Raw genomic sequence first — 13,180 nt, 5'->3', positions numbered from 1 at the left:
CATGACTGCGGCGGGGTTCGGATGTGTCTTTGAGCAACAAACTATATGTGCTACTTCGTATTTTATGGTTACGGAGTACAACCTAGCCATCCTAGTTTGTATAATAATACCTACCTACCTACCTACCTAGCTACATACAGACTGCTTATATATCGGCAAACTTCCTCACACAGACATACACACATCAGTTTGATATTGAGAGCGTCGTCATCCATACCCCTCCGTGATGGTTTGGCAGCGTTATGACAAGTCGGTGCCGGCGAATCGCTTCACAACGTGGGCACGCATAGTTTTGGCCACGCCTGCAAGCCAAGCCCACAGGAGAAGCAAGCTCGTGGGGTTTTGGCTTGTTCCAAAGGCTACAAACTCCCCAAATGTCGATGCTCAGGCGACACGCCGAATGAGGACTGTGGGGACGCATGCAAAATGGGAACAACAACGGTCGAGCTGGAGACGGGATTGGACATCATCTTACACTCGATGTTCAGTACTGAATCAAAACGGAGAATGGTTGCCTCCTGGGTTCGAGTTTTGAATTAAACAGTCTGAGTAGAAGGATTGCGCGGCCTCCACTCCAAACGGATTTCTCTTGGAACTTCGCGCATGATTGCCCAGTTCAGTACGTTCTGGGTGCTCGAACAAAACGTCGCACGTAAGACATTGACTAAGGTAGGTAAGGTGGTAGCCAGCTAAACATCTCCGTATGAATTGAATTGACGAGTCATTAAGACAACTGAATCTGAAGCTACGCGAGTGAAGCCAATGGCCTCGAGCTTTTCATCACAGCATGAATGGAATGGAATGAGTGAACACAGTAGGTGATGTCGTTTGGAGGCGAAGCTAACCTCAGGAGCTACCCCTCATCCATGATGGCCCCAGTAGAGGTGGGACATCGATTCCACATGGAGCTCAGGACAGGGATGAGCTTTCTGTTATCAGCGGATCGGGAACACCTTTGACGGGTCTGGCCGTGTTTTCAACGGTGGGGTGGTTCTTTGTTCAAAAATAGGGGTTCGTTTGCCACGGCACAAACTTAGGACTTACCTATGCTGTTTGAGCTTGCGCACGCCGTGACCTGTATGGAGTTTTTTCTTTCTTTTTTTCTTTTCTTCTTTTACCTACTTTCGTCGTTGTACCCCAACTCAGTCAATGACCTAGGTGGACGGCACTATAATAGTTAGTAATTACCCCTAACAAGCATCTAGAACAAGGAGCTCCAGCACAACAATTGGTGCGGGGGGCGCTACAGCAGCATGAGGCATTACTGTATATCAGACGGCAGGGCACCATGTTAAGACTTGTACGCCTCAGACGCAGCTAAATCCTGGCTGGTACAAACCTACCTAACTTTGGAGCAAAGCCAAGAAACCAGATTGTCTGCACTCCACCTTGTACCCCAAAAGTGATGGGCTGTGAGTGAGTCGTTTTGTTTGTCTTGCTTGCCAAGTGCATAGAAAGATGAGGCAACCCCCGGTTCTCGGCATCTTCGATGGTACTGGAGTTCGAGGCCAGACTACTCCATGCAAGCTAGTATCAGCCACGCCGGGTTGAACCAATGCAAGAATTGCAGGTCGGTATGTAGCCATGGTGAGGTACCGGTAGTACTTTAAAGTACTCCACAGGTGAGGTACCTCCCAAGCAGGTAGGTACGGATAGGTACTCCGTATGTCGGTCCCCATCCGTCCATACTTGCCCTTGTTTGTGCATGGTACGTGGAGAAGGGTCCCCCAGCCCACATCCGCTTCCTCAACTCCCTTGGCCAAGGCTTTCCGAGAACAAACTCACGCTCGAATGCCTACCTACCTACCAAGCCTATCTACCTACCACGTAATTATCAACTTGTCTGCCTGAGGTGCCTGCCGTTTCCATGCAAGACAAGGTGGGTCTGGCTAAGGGGAGCATCGTATAAGAGGCTGCGTCTGCTTCCAACCCCGCCCTCTCTTCACTTTATAAGTACCTCACCCCATCACTTTCAAATCAAACGACATTCCTCTTCCTCAATTCAATCTTTCCAAACTTCAATCAACTCTCTTGGTGAGTCAGTGTCCTCGGAGGTTGTCTTATTCCTTTAGATCTGAGACTGCTCTCCTCCCCCAGCCAACACATCAACGTTGACCTCTTCCCCAACTCTGATCTTTCATCTCATCACTGAAAGAAGCCGAAAGCTAACCAAAAACCAGATAGCCGAAAACAAAACTACTCAAAATGTCTTTCCACCACTCCGCTGAGAACATCCGAGTCGAGGTATGTCTGCATTGCGGCTGTCCTATCCATCCAACACACATGAGCTGACTTATATATCTCGCACATAAGGGCACCACGCTCTGCGCCATGCTTCGCAACGGCGATGGTGAGATGTGTGACGCCAGTTGTGACCTGAACGGTGAGTTGTCTCGCCCAGTACATATCGAGGTCCTAACTGGCAGACTGGTTACTAACTAATATCATATTGCGGTACTCAAGACTACATTGGCAACAACGAGGGTAAGTAGACCTTCTGGAAAAGAGCTTGATGATAATAGCATGCAGGTGACTGACATTTCACGCCTGGTCTAGGTCGCTTTGAGTGGGGTGGATCCAACTTCTCCGGAAGCGCCGAGGATATCAGATTCGAAATGGAGGGTGATGGCCAGCCTATCCTTCGTAAGTTTCGGTCATGGATTCAGCTTTCGAAGCCAATCCTTTTTGGCAAGGTGAATAGACTAAGAAGTTGATTGCTAATTCGACAACGAATGTACATAGGTGCTCGCCTTCGCGACTCCAACGGCGACCTTCACGATGCTGACATCAACCTCACCGAGAGGTTCGGCAACAACAACGGCAACTTCCACTGGCGTAAGTTACCCTTGAAAGACAACCGAGTTACTTCATACGTGTTTGACATGTTACTGATCAGCATAATCTGTTACAGAGTGAACCGAATGACTTCAACGAACACCTCGAAACGAGACATGAGATACGGGCATTGTGAGGACGGGCTGGATGATAAGTCCCTAAAGTGACGTCGATAGCATGCCTACAATACGAAGTCAATGAAACAAAACAAGAGAACTACTTGAGCATAGCACTTTCATGATTGTGTGCTAGGTCCCAAACATCCATTATCAAGATGGTCGACTTTTATACTATCTTGCTCCTCAATGGTCACTTGTCGGATCATACGATGGCTTACTTTACAACCAAAAGGTGTCGTTGTATGCAAACAGCCAGCGCCTGGACAAGGCTGGCCCGTAGCTTGCCAAAGCCGACTAACGACGACAATTTATGCCTTCTTCTTGACTCTATTGTGACAGGACTATGCCTAGCTTCTGAGGTTTGGGTTTTCTTAAAGCTTGAGATCCTCTGACCATTTAATATTGGCAACAAAAGATGGCACAAACTGCTTGGCCGGTTAGTTTGGCTCAGGGGTGGGAGGTCCGCCGAGCTCAACCTTTCAGTGCGAAGTTGATAAGGGGAGCGTGTAACACTATGGGATTAAATGCCTGTGAGTCTCCGTCGTTCTTCCAAGACGATTAGAAGAGTATATTTGAGCCAGGAGTTGCAACTTATGCCTGTATCGAAGCTTGCTGGCACCTGTTTTCATGTCACATTGTCTGAATTACCAGAGCAATAAGAATAAGAACAGACCAACCACCTCGAATCGCTAGGCTTCTTGCTGTTTTATACCAATAACTTTAGACTATCAGCTCCCGTCACAGAATATTGTTGTATAACATGGTATAAAGGTCCAGTCTGGCACCCTTCGCTCTTGTATCTTTGCATTTTTCAGCAGCAGCAGCAGCATCCAATTCATGTAAGAACTGCTCTCAATACTGGTGCGGCTCCATTTTCTTGTTCGCTCAGCTTTAAGAAAGATGTTGGATTAAAAAGAACAAACACCAGCTATCATACCCTTGGGTGAAAGCCGCATGCTTCGGTGACGAGAAACATTGATTTATTGTCAATGGAGCTTTTTCATGGCAGGAAGGCATATTTGCTTTTCCACCCATGTACAGCAGCAGTACGTCACCAAGGCAGAGCTCTTTACACAGAGTCCACTGGGCCGCTCCAGGGGAATAGGGCATACTTCGCAGTTTGCGAATACAATCTAGTCACCATGAGATTCTGCTTGCATGATTTTTACACTCCTTGCCATCCTCGCAAATTGGATATAAAATTGATAGTTCAGCTGGTTGCAAATCCAGGCTATATTTCAGCATCTGTTGCCGTCCTTGCTGAGTAGCTCCACAATACCATAATGTCCTCCTTTTCTGGCGTGTGACATCGCCGTTTCCCCATTGATATCCTTCAAGTCTCTGTCCGCACCTCTGTCAAGTAGGATCCTTACTTTAGTTAGATAGCCCTCATCTGCAGCCCATGATAACGCGGTTCGGCCAGAATTATCCTGCGAATCTGGATCAGCGCCTGCGTCAAGTAGTAGCTCTGAAATCTCGGCATTGAAAGGCCGAAATAACAGGTTTGGGTCAGAGTTGTCTTGCGAATCTGGGTCGGGAACTGCGTAAAGTAGCGGTTTTGAGTCTCCCGCATATGTTGGATTGAGAGCAACGTGCAGGAGCGGCGTTCGACCACAGTTGTCCCGCGAATCTGGATCGGCGCCTGCGTCAAGTAGCAACTTTGCGTTCTTGGTCCTCCATAATCTTGCAGCCCATGATAACGGCGTTTGGCCACAATTGTCCCGCGAATCTGGGTCGGCGCCTGCGTCAAGTAGCAGCTTTGCGTTTTCGGTGCTCCACAATCTTGCAGCCCATGATAACGGCGTTTGGCCAGAATTGTCCCTCGAATCTGGGTCGGCGCCTGCGTCAAGTAGCTGTTTTGTATGTCCGGAATAAGTTGACATAGACGCAGCATGCGAGAGCGGCGTTCGACCAGAGTTGTCCATCGAGTGTACGTTGGCGCCCCTTTCGAGTAATTGCTGTGTGATGGTGTTGTCTACGTTGAAACTCACGACCCGTGACAGTAAAGTTGCGCCAGCATTATCTTTTGGCTCGACATCAGCGCCTGCATCGAGCAGTAGCTGCACAGCAGCAGCATGGCCACCACGAGCTGCTGACAGTAAAGGTGTGTTGCCGTCAGAATCGATCTCGTTGACGTCTGCGCCTGCTTTGAGCATCTGCTGCAGTAAAATTATGTAGCCTTTCCCCGCTGGCCACAGCAGCGAGCCAAGTCTAACTGCATCCCCAACCGGTGGCGTGTCGAGTTTGAAGCCCTGGACAGGGAGGTGCTTCATGAAGTTTTCATACGCAGAAATATCCGCATTTCTCGACCCAACTGCCGTGTCCGCGCCTGAAAGGATGTAGGCTTGAGCAACCACCTCACCTGAGCCTGTGAGGTGGCCAAAGATATGTCTTCGGGCCGAGAAGACGAATTGAATGCCTAGATTGTTCTCTTTCACTGCGGTCTTAGCATGTTCTGCCCATACTTCGCGCGCGGTACCGCATGGAAGCTTGGCACAGATTCTGGGGTCTGTCAACATTTCACATGCGGCCTCTTGACTCCCGCAAGCTAATGCAGCAAAGATCGCTGGCCCGTACCGCTCGCACTGAACAGTGAAATATGATGCGGGTTGGAGGTGAGCTCTTGTGGCTTGTATAAGGCTCGTCAGATTGAACTCGGCGAGAATGTACACCAGGCTGACCGAATCTGAGTACAGCCGAATGGTGCGCTTTTCAAGGGCGTTTGTCATCATCACCCAGCGTTTCAAAGGGAAATCTTGAAGGAACGCAGACTGGTCTACGCCGTTTTGTTGGGCGCGGTTGGCGTGGTAAAGTACTTTGAGGATCGAATACTGAAAGAGCGGGAATTTCAGATTCAGCTCCGATCTCAGTTGATTCGATGCTGCCTGTTGCCCTGATGGTGTAACGGTTGGCGCACGGTAGACTGCTGGAATATGGATGAACTCTGTGATAGGGGCAATCAACTGAGCCAAGCATATATCCCTCAGAAAAAGTTGGCAATTGCCCTCAAGGTTTTCCGAATATCCAGACCACCTCTCACTGTAACTGCCCATCAAAAAGCCCCTGATGGATTCGTGGATAAACTGGACTTCGCAGGCCTTGTTTCGTGTGACCTCTGCCAAGCCTTTGGATGAGGTCCTAACGAATATTTTCATCTCGTCCAACTGGACGTCTTCGTGATCCCAGTAGCCCGACTTGTCAATGCCGAGGCCCAGCTGAATAGCGAAGTAGAGTTCTTGTGGTTTGAGGGATCTCTCAGCAAAGAGAATAATTTTTAGGCAAGACCTCAGTCTTTCAAGGTTCTCTCCATCTCTTGTCATGATTTTCTCAAACAAATCATCAAGTCCGGGGGGTATCTCCCTGAGACGCCTGCTCATGGCTTGAACAGAGATATCATTCCCACTGATGAGAAGCTCGAGAACCAAGACGACCCAGAGGAAAATCCCAGATGATTTGTTGAAAACCTCCAGTCGAAGATTTTCAATCTGCCTTCGACCGCCAACTTTGAGTGTTGCTTTGATATATTTCTTGATGTCCTCGTCATGTCCTTCTTCAGCTTCGAGCGCAACTTGGTTTTCTTCCTCGGTACGGATATCCGGATAATACCGACTGGAGAAACAAATCTTCAGTCGAGTATTCGTTTCTCGGGCTCGCTCACATAAATCTTCAAAAAATCCGACCATATTGATGGCTTGACTTTTGTCACACTCATCCAGAGCGTCAACAAATATTGTCAAGGAGCGATCCCGGAGCTGAGAAACAGCATGCACCAGCGTTTGCTTGAGAGCCTCCTCATTCCACCCGTTTTCTGCAACCCCTCTCGCACCACTGGAGGTCATCCACTCTAGAGCGCTTTCAAGATCTTTGGCTTTCTCAAAGAGCTGGTGAAGAAGAGAACGATAGAGACCCTGCGTTGACTTCTCCTCGATAGAACCTCGTGCCAAGAAGAAAAAGGATAATGTGATTTGTGATGGATCATGTTTTGCCTTTGCCCTTGCCTCCTCAAAAAGTAGTTTCATAAGTGTAGACTTGCCGATGCCAGGGTGGCCTTTGATCCAGAGGAAGCCGCTATGACCCGATTGGAGCGATGTATCGCGCCAGGCGAGGTATTTAGGGGTATTGTAAAACCAACGGCAAGTATTCCCTTGAGCGGCTCGAAGATTTGTCAAGCGATCGTCGATGCGGTTGAAGTATAGTAGGTCAATCAATTTCTGTTTCATCTCACTGTCAAGACTTGAGACGCTGGGTGCTAACTCCGCTATAGACTTATCCAAAGGCGGCGCTTGCACTGGTGCAATGCCTGTGAAATCTTGGAAAGGAGCATCTGACATCAGAGTCTGGTTTTATCATTCTGTTTGGGTCGTCAATAGTTACGCACCGTTGTTTGATGAAGAAACCCATTCCTCCAAGAAGGATCTCAAGCCAGCTGCGGCCGCGGCAGCAGCATACGGCTGCCACTCTCCTGTCTTGTGGCTGTCACAGTAATCGCAAGCGCCCTTGATGACCACGCATGGGTAGACGTCCCAGACGCCGGCGCTCTCCATCTCAAAAGCGACGATATCTTTAGCCCTCTCTACGATTTTATCACGATGTATCCCGGACTTCATCACCGTATCTCCCGAAGCAATCAGGCCGATGTGAACCGCAGGCTTGGGGTTGTCCTGAACAAGGCGGGTGCGGGGCAGTAGCTCATCGTTGCATCCGGCTTGCGAGCATGGTATCTTCTCGGTGACATGTTCATATGTCGCCCTGAACAGTCTGTCTTGATCTGTGCCAGGGTATTGAGCATCCAGGTAGGTTCTCGTCTGAAGGGCCTCGAGGCATCGTAAAGTATTGCACTCTAGCCTATGCTGGGCGCGACGAGTTTTCAGCTTGGCTATAAAACCGCGAAGTTCAGGAGCAGGCCTAGCCAGCCTCGACAGGAGCGTGTCCTTTGGTTCGAAGCGATCGGGTAGCTGGGCACCAAGGTCGTATTGAACAACACCATGGCTTATGATAACATCACCCAGCACAACCTCTTTGACGTTTCCTTCAACGACTCTGAAGGGAACTGCACCGCAAACGCCGACAACCAATGCCAGGCGGATATTTGGAAAGCTCATACGGCAATTGGATGCCACGGCCGCCGCATTGGCCTTCCCCATTTCAGGCATGTGCGCCAGAACGACATTATGACCGGCGATATAGCCCGTAGAATAGGTGTTAGGGTCGCCGTTTGCTTTGCCATATCCCCTGACCCCATCTGCGTACCACTTGCAATCTGGGAGGACGTCTAGCCCCTCAACAGCGTCGGCTTCGAGGGTAAGAGCGCAGATGATGACTATCTCAAAGTCTTTTCGGCTTTTCGGGGGTTCGGGCGGGTCAATAGGGCCATCTTTAATATAGTCAGTGTAAACGAGATTGCAACGTCAGCGTTAAAAAAAAAAAACTCATGGATGTGGCTCGACTTCGCGCAATGGACGTACATTGCTGCCATTGCCGGTCAATGGAGTCGGTCTCCTTCGGTCTCTTGACAACATCCGAATGAAATGAGCCCGAATTTTTCCTTTTTGAGGAGCCTGCGTTGATATCCATAGACGCATTGCAGTCGCTGTCTCACATCTAAAGGTAGGAATGAGGGCGAGTGTCGTAAGCGAGTGAGAAAAAAGAAGTAGGAGAAGTGGTCTATGTTTTCGTCGAGATAACCACTTGGCCGAAGTCCATTATCATCAAAGCCCCTCTTTCCTCGACGATTTTTGTTGGTAAGGCTGAGTTCCCTGGCTGGCTGGCCCACTGCATCAGGTGCACCAAGGCAAACCCGACGACCTGATTGAGTGGCTGTGATGTGCCAAGATCACCACTTTGTCGGAGGCCGCACACCCAGTTAAGCGGCATCGCATCTCTTGTCTTTTGTTTCTGTTTTCTTTTTTTTTTTTCTCTTTGAGTTAATAAACCATTTATCTGGCCTTTCTCTCTCTTTAGACCCTATATGTCCGATGATTGCGAGTCTTGCCGCTGACCGTCTACCTAAGGGACGTGCTACTTGGTGGGTTTCCCCGGTTGAGTGGTCATTGGGGCTTGGAGCCAAACGAGCGACTTGATTTAGCGACTACGATTTGCAAATGTTTACTTACCCCAGGAAGATAGCTGCTTTGCCGTACCAGCTTCCCAACTAAAGAATTTGGTCCGATATTTGGTTCATGGTTTGGTTCTCCATGTAGCCAATGGCCAGTAATTTCTAACCCTTTAGCCCCTGGCCGCCTCGGCACAGTTACAGGGGCGGCCCTGTTTGGGGCCACTTTGCTAGCGAAGCGCGAACGCGACCAACATCTGTGTCAAGCAGTTAACACAAGGGACCAACTGAAGTAGTCCAACAAGTAGCAATACCTTCAAGAAAACAACGGCTCGAGGCAATTTAGCTTGTATCTAGAACCTTGGAATAGACAGAAATACAGCAGAGATAACTTCGCGCCTATGTCGTATCAGAAATATGCAGCCGATGAGACACCAACAGAAATCCCCCGGCCAGGCCTGAGAGAGGCCTGATTCTTTCGCGTTCTGCTGGCCTCGGGGGCATCTATCTATATATTTCCTCCTCCCTGGGTGATCACAAAGACATTATCTTACACTTTCTAATTATACTATGGTTTATTCTATCATCATCTCCCCTATAAAGAAACACAGTCACGTAGACACACACAGACCGACAAAGACCAGCATTTGTTCACGATATAATTCCTTGTTAAATTGCCTTTCAATCATCTCAAGAGCATACCTACGTCAAGAATAAAAGGATCTCTTGTAAACAGGGTCGCTGGCGATCATGGCAACTTGGCAACTCTGACCAAAATCGACAAGCTACGTGAGCTTGTTGGCACCAGCGTCTCGCTCCCACAGGCATGTTCCCTACCTCCCCTCTCCGGATGCTCATTATACATCCGAGCCTGTCGAATCATCAATTCTGACACGGCCAACCGACAGCTTGTTGTTGTTGGCGACCAGAGCTCTGGGAAAAGCTCGGTCCTCGAGGGCATCACTGGGTTCGCTTTCCCTCGCAGCCCTGAGCTCTGCACCAGATACGCTACACAGATCACTTGCCGCCGGGAAGACCATGAGTCTGTGAGCATCAGTATTATTCCCCATGGGAATGCTGATGCGCAAGTTTCGGCTAGGCTGCGACGATTTTTCAAGGACTTTTGGCGATGCGGCCCAGATGACCAACGAGAAGCTTGGGGAAATCTTCAGAGACGTAAGTGGACGAGGCAGTGTCCCCATCATATCAAGGTATATAACTATGCCACCATACTAACAGTCAGCAGGTCAATGAAGAACTCGGGATCAGCTCTGGCAGCGATGAAACCGGACAACCCAGTTACGGCAGTGCGTTTAGTGAGCATCTACTCAAGATAGAAATTTGTGGTCCTGAGGTAAATCTCTCCTCATGCTGTAAAACCCACGTCTGCAGCCAAACTCATGTGTGCTTAAAGATGCTGACAATCAACAGCAAGAGCACTTCACTGTCATCGACGTTCCTGGGATCTTCCGCAATGTAACTCCAGGTAAGCAACTGACCCTCTTCTCCACGCCCTCTCATCTGACAAACGAGCTCTCTGGCAGGCCTTACCACAGAGAGCGATATTCCCTTGGTCAGGAATATGGTGATCAACTACATGAAAGACCAAAGAACCATGTATGTTCTGAAACTTCCATGCCCTGCCAGTTTGGTATAAGTTTGTCATGAGATATTTCTCAACTGCTGTTGGGATTAGTGTGAAATAGGGCTTGGGATACAGCGATGCGTATACGGCCAGATTATTTATGGGCGAGGGAAGCTAGGGACGTTATATGAATGTCACTCTTTTGTTCTCTTTTGCTTTCTTCTTCTTCTTCTTCTTCAAAAACTGATGCGTTTGCGGGCCCGATGGACTTCTATGTCCCGCATTTAATGTTTCCAACCTGGGCCGATCGACTGCCCTGCGCCAGTGGCTCCCCAGCTCTCGCCCATACCGGTATTTGGTTACCCAGCATTCTTAACATCGAGCATGAGCCACGACGGGTCCCAAGCAGCCATATTTTTGCAAGCATGGATTGTTGGTAGCCGGTCCAAGCCCTCCAGTCATAACCATTTAGTAGGTTTCTCGACGAAGGCCCATGCCGCTGATGAATGCTGCAAACTCCCAAGCTAAACGCCGGCAAACGGCCCCAGATCCTCCAAGTTTTGTGATCAGAAACGCGACTGAGATACTGGGTTTGCCTTTTTCAATACTCAGTCCCTCATCTGTTCGCTATAAAACGATTTCCACTCATTAAACCGGTACAGTCCCAGGAGCCTCCGGGGCTCGCCCTTTTTGAAATTCCCGGCCTCGGGGAGGATCGACGGTTCAAAGGCAAGCCGCCGGGCGTACGGAGTCATCTTGTTGGTGATGGCATTGGTCTCTGGCTGTTTGAGCTCCCATCTGCCCTGCTCCAGGCTGATTTCAAACGTCCGCGTGTCGTAGATGCGGTCGTTGTACATGGTCTCGTGCACAAAAGCGGCGGTGCCCGGGACATTCTCTGGCTTGAGCAGCGTAATCTGGATCTTGAAGCGCAAGATCGTCGCCGCCGCCTCGTCCTGCTCGGCTTGCTCTTCGGCTTGCGGAGTGCACGGCAATTCACGCCATGTGAATTTGGAATGGAGCATGTTGTTCACCCCTATTGTCACATCAAGCTTGAGAGTCGTGGAAGCGGCTCGTACTGCTTCAGCTCACTATTTGTGGATATCAGTGAGATGAGGGTGAGCGGCTTACGTATCCCTTTCCATCCTCGTAAAATATCACCCCGGCATATATCAGTGGGCTTTTCTGCCACAAGCGATTGCAGATAAGCTCTTTCAGGTCGGCAGACATGAGTGAGGGGTGGTGTTGGAGATGAATTGCGGAGGGCTGAAGATGGAATAGCTCATGCATAGGGTAAGCAAGAGGGAAACTTGGGCAGAGTTAGGACTTGGGGCAAACCCCTCTAATTGCTCCAAAATATGACGGGGCTATTCAGTGCGGGGCGCTGCTAACAGTCAGCGCCCTTGCCAGCTTGTATAAAGGTAAAAATACACCCCGGTGTTACTTCCGTCACTGACATTTGGAAGATGTCCTCGCCGGGGTTGGCAGGTGAGTGGACTGATAGCCCGCAAAGCAATATAAAGGTAGCTTTGTTTCGTGAAGCGGCCGGCCAACATTTTCATCTTCAAGCCCCAAGCACGAATACACTGGTCTGGATGTCCTCTCTCCTTGATTCCAGATTGCATAATGCCTCATTATGTCTAGAAAGACCGAAATAATTTGCAGCAGAATTATTCAGGTAAACTTTCACCTCGATGACATTTTCGAGTTGGGTTAGGCGTAAAACATTTATTTTGAAGGCTGAATTAGCATGCCATACATAACTGGTACTGCCAAGACCGCTTACATTAAAAACCTGTCACGTTCCGGAAGTAAGGCAAGCCTTTCAACCAATACCACTAAGAAGACAACAACCTCTATTCATTTTTCTTTTTTTCGGAATCACCGGAGGTCTCCAAACGTATAGTTCTGCAAGAAAAGAATCCACGACAAGGAATTACGGGATAGAGAGCTCGTCCGTAACGACTTTGCAAGGGGTCGATCCGACGTTGAGATATAAGGTACGGTCTACAGGTGGTCGGGAAAGCAAGACTCACGACAAGCACAAATTGAAAACGGAGACAACGATCTGAACCCGGTAGTTGACATGTGTTCGAGGTGGACGTTACATTATTTCAGGGCACGATTGTCACGCACTAAAAAGTCAGTAAGTGAACCCTTTCGCTGATCAAAGGATGCCTTGCAATACAATTCAGTAGCCATCACTAGGACAACGGCAATGGCTTCAACGATTCAGCAACAACTGTCTAATTAACTCAGTCTCTCGTTCGTGAGGTACTTTACGCTGTGCTACGTCTAGGGCAACTTGGAGTTGTGCAAAATGGTCCAGACCAATTCGAGCTGTATTATCGGGGGTCATAAGGACCTATGGAGTACTGTCCGATAAGGGGGAAATGACAACTGAACCCTATAACTACCGTCTCTTCTGTTCTCAGACTATAAGCGGGTTGCTGAGCCACAGTGGTGCATACTGTAAGAAGATGCATCCGAAGCAGAATCGTAGTCGTCAGGGGCTATTGTAAAGCATCCTAATATCCTTGAATACCCGGTCAGTCCAGGCGAGACAAACCCTCAAAAGTTCGATCCCCTAGG

The 13,180-nt window shown here is 49.1% G+C and overlaps 3 protein-coding genes across 3 annotated transcripts; 1 reads left to right on the top strand and 2 right to left on the bottom strand.

Annotated features, from left to right (window-relative positions):
- Positions 1 to 1,753: 1,753 nt before the first annotated feature.
- On the top strand, positions 1,754 to 3,257 carry PgNI_01404 (uncharacterized protein). The gene is made up of 7 exons (XM_031121476.1): positions 1,754 to 2,034; positions 2,181 to 2,244; positions 2,314 to 2,383; positions 2,464 to 2,484; positions 2,557 to 2,643; positions 2,743 to 2,835; positions 2,912 to 3,257. The coding sequence occupies exons 2-7, from the start codon at positions 2,206 to 2,208 to the stop codon at positions 2,914 to 2,916; spliced, it is 315 nt and encodes a 104-aa protein (XP_030987469.1). The 5' UTR covers positions 1,754 to 2,034; positions 2,181 to 2,205; the 3' UTR covers positions 2,917 to 3,257.
- Positions 3,258 to 4,192: 935 nt separating this feature from the next.
- On the bottom strand, positions 4,193 to 8,656 carry PgNI_01403 (uncharacterized protein; the record flags this gene model as incomplete). Its single annotated transcript, XM_031121475.1, has 3 exons — positions 8,420 to 8,656; positions 7,333 to 8,328; positions 4,193 to 7,278 (listed from the first exon to the last, which is right to left on the bottom strand). The coding sequence occupies exons 1-3, from the start codon at positions 8,526 to 8,528 to the stop codon at positions 4,193 to 4,195; spliced, it is 4,191 nt and encodes a 1,396-aa protein (XP_030987476.1). The 5' UTR covers positions 8,529 to 8,656.
- Positions 8,657 to 10,786: 2,130 nt separating this feature from the next.
- On the bottom strand, positions 10,787 to 11,818 carry PgNI_01402 (uncharacterized protein; the record flags this gene model as incomplete). The annotated part of the gene is made up of 2 exons (XM_031121474.1): positions 10,787 to 11,640; positions 11,720 to 11,818. The coding sequence occupies 2 exons, from the start codon at positions 11,816 to 11,818 to the stop codon at positions 11,200 to 11,202; spliced, it is 540 nt and encodes a 179-aa protein (XP_030987475.1). The 3' UTR covers positions 10,787 to 11,199.
- Positions 11,819 to 13,180: the final 1,362 nt, after the last annotated feature.

This window comes from Pyricularia grisea, assembly GCF_004355905.1.
Source record: "Pyricularia grisea strain NI907 chromosome Unknown Pyricularia_grisea_NI907_Scaffold_1, whole genome shotgun sequence".
NCBI classification, from domain to species: Eukaryota; Fungi; Ascomycota; class Sordariomycetes; order Magnaporthales; family Pyriculariaceae; genus Pyricularia; species Pyricularia grisea.
Note: the sequence above shows the minus strand (reverse complement) of the source record. Positions and strands in the feature narration are given on the sequence as shown.

Bases quoted from the DNA above. Each gene is read 5' to 3' on its own strand.
- PgNI_01404 (XM_031121476.1), top strand. From the start codon at position 2,206: ATGTCTTTCCACCACTCCGCTGAGAACATCCGAGTCGAG. The intron at 2,245-2,313 runs GTATGTCTGCAT...CTCGCACATAAG, and splicing joins CTGAGAACATCCGAGTCGAG to GGCACCACGCTCTGCGCCAT. The intron at 2,384-2,463 runs GTGAGTTGTCTC...GCGGTACTCAAG, and splicing joins CGCCAGTTGTGACCTGAACG to ACTACATTGGCAACAACGAG.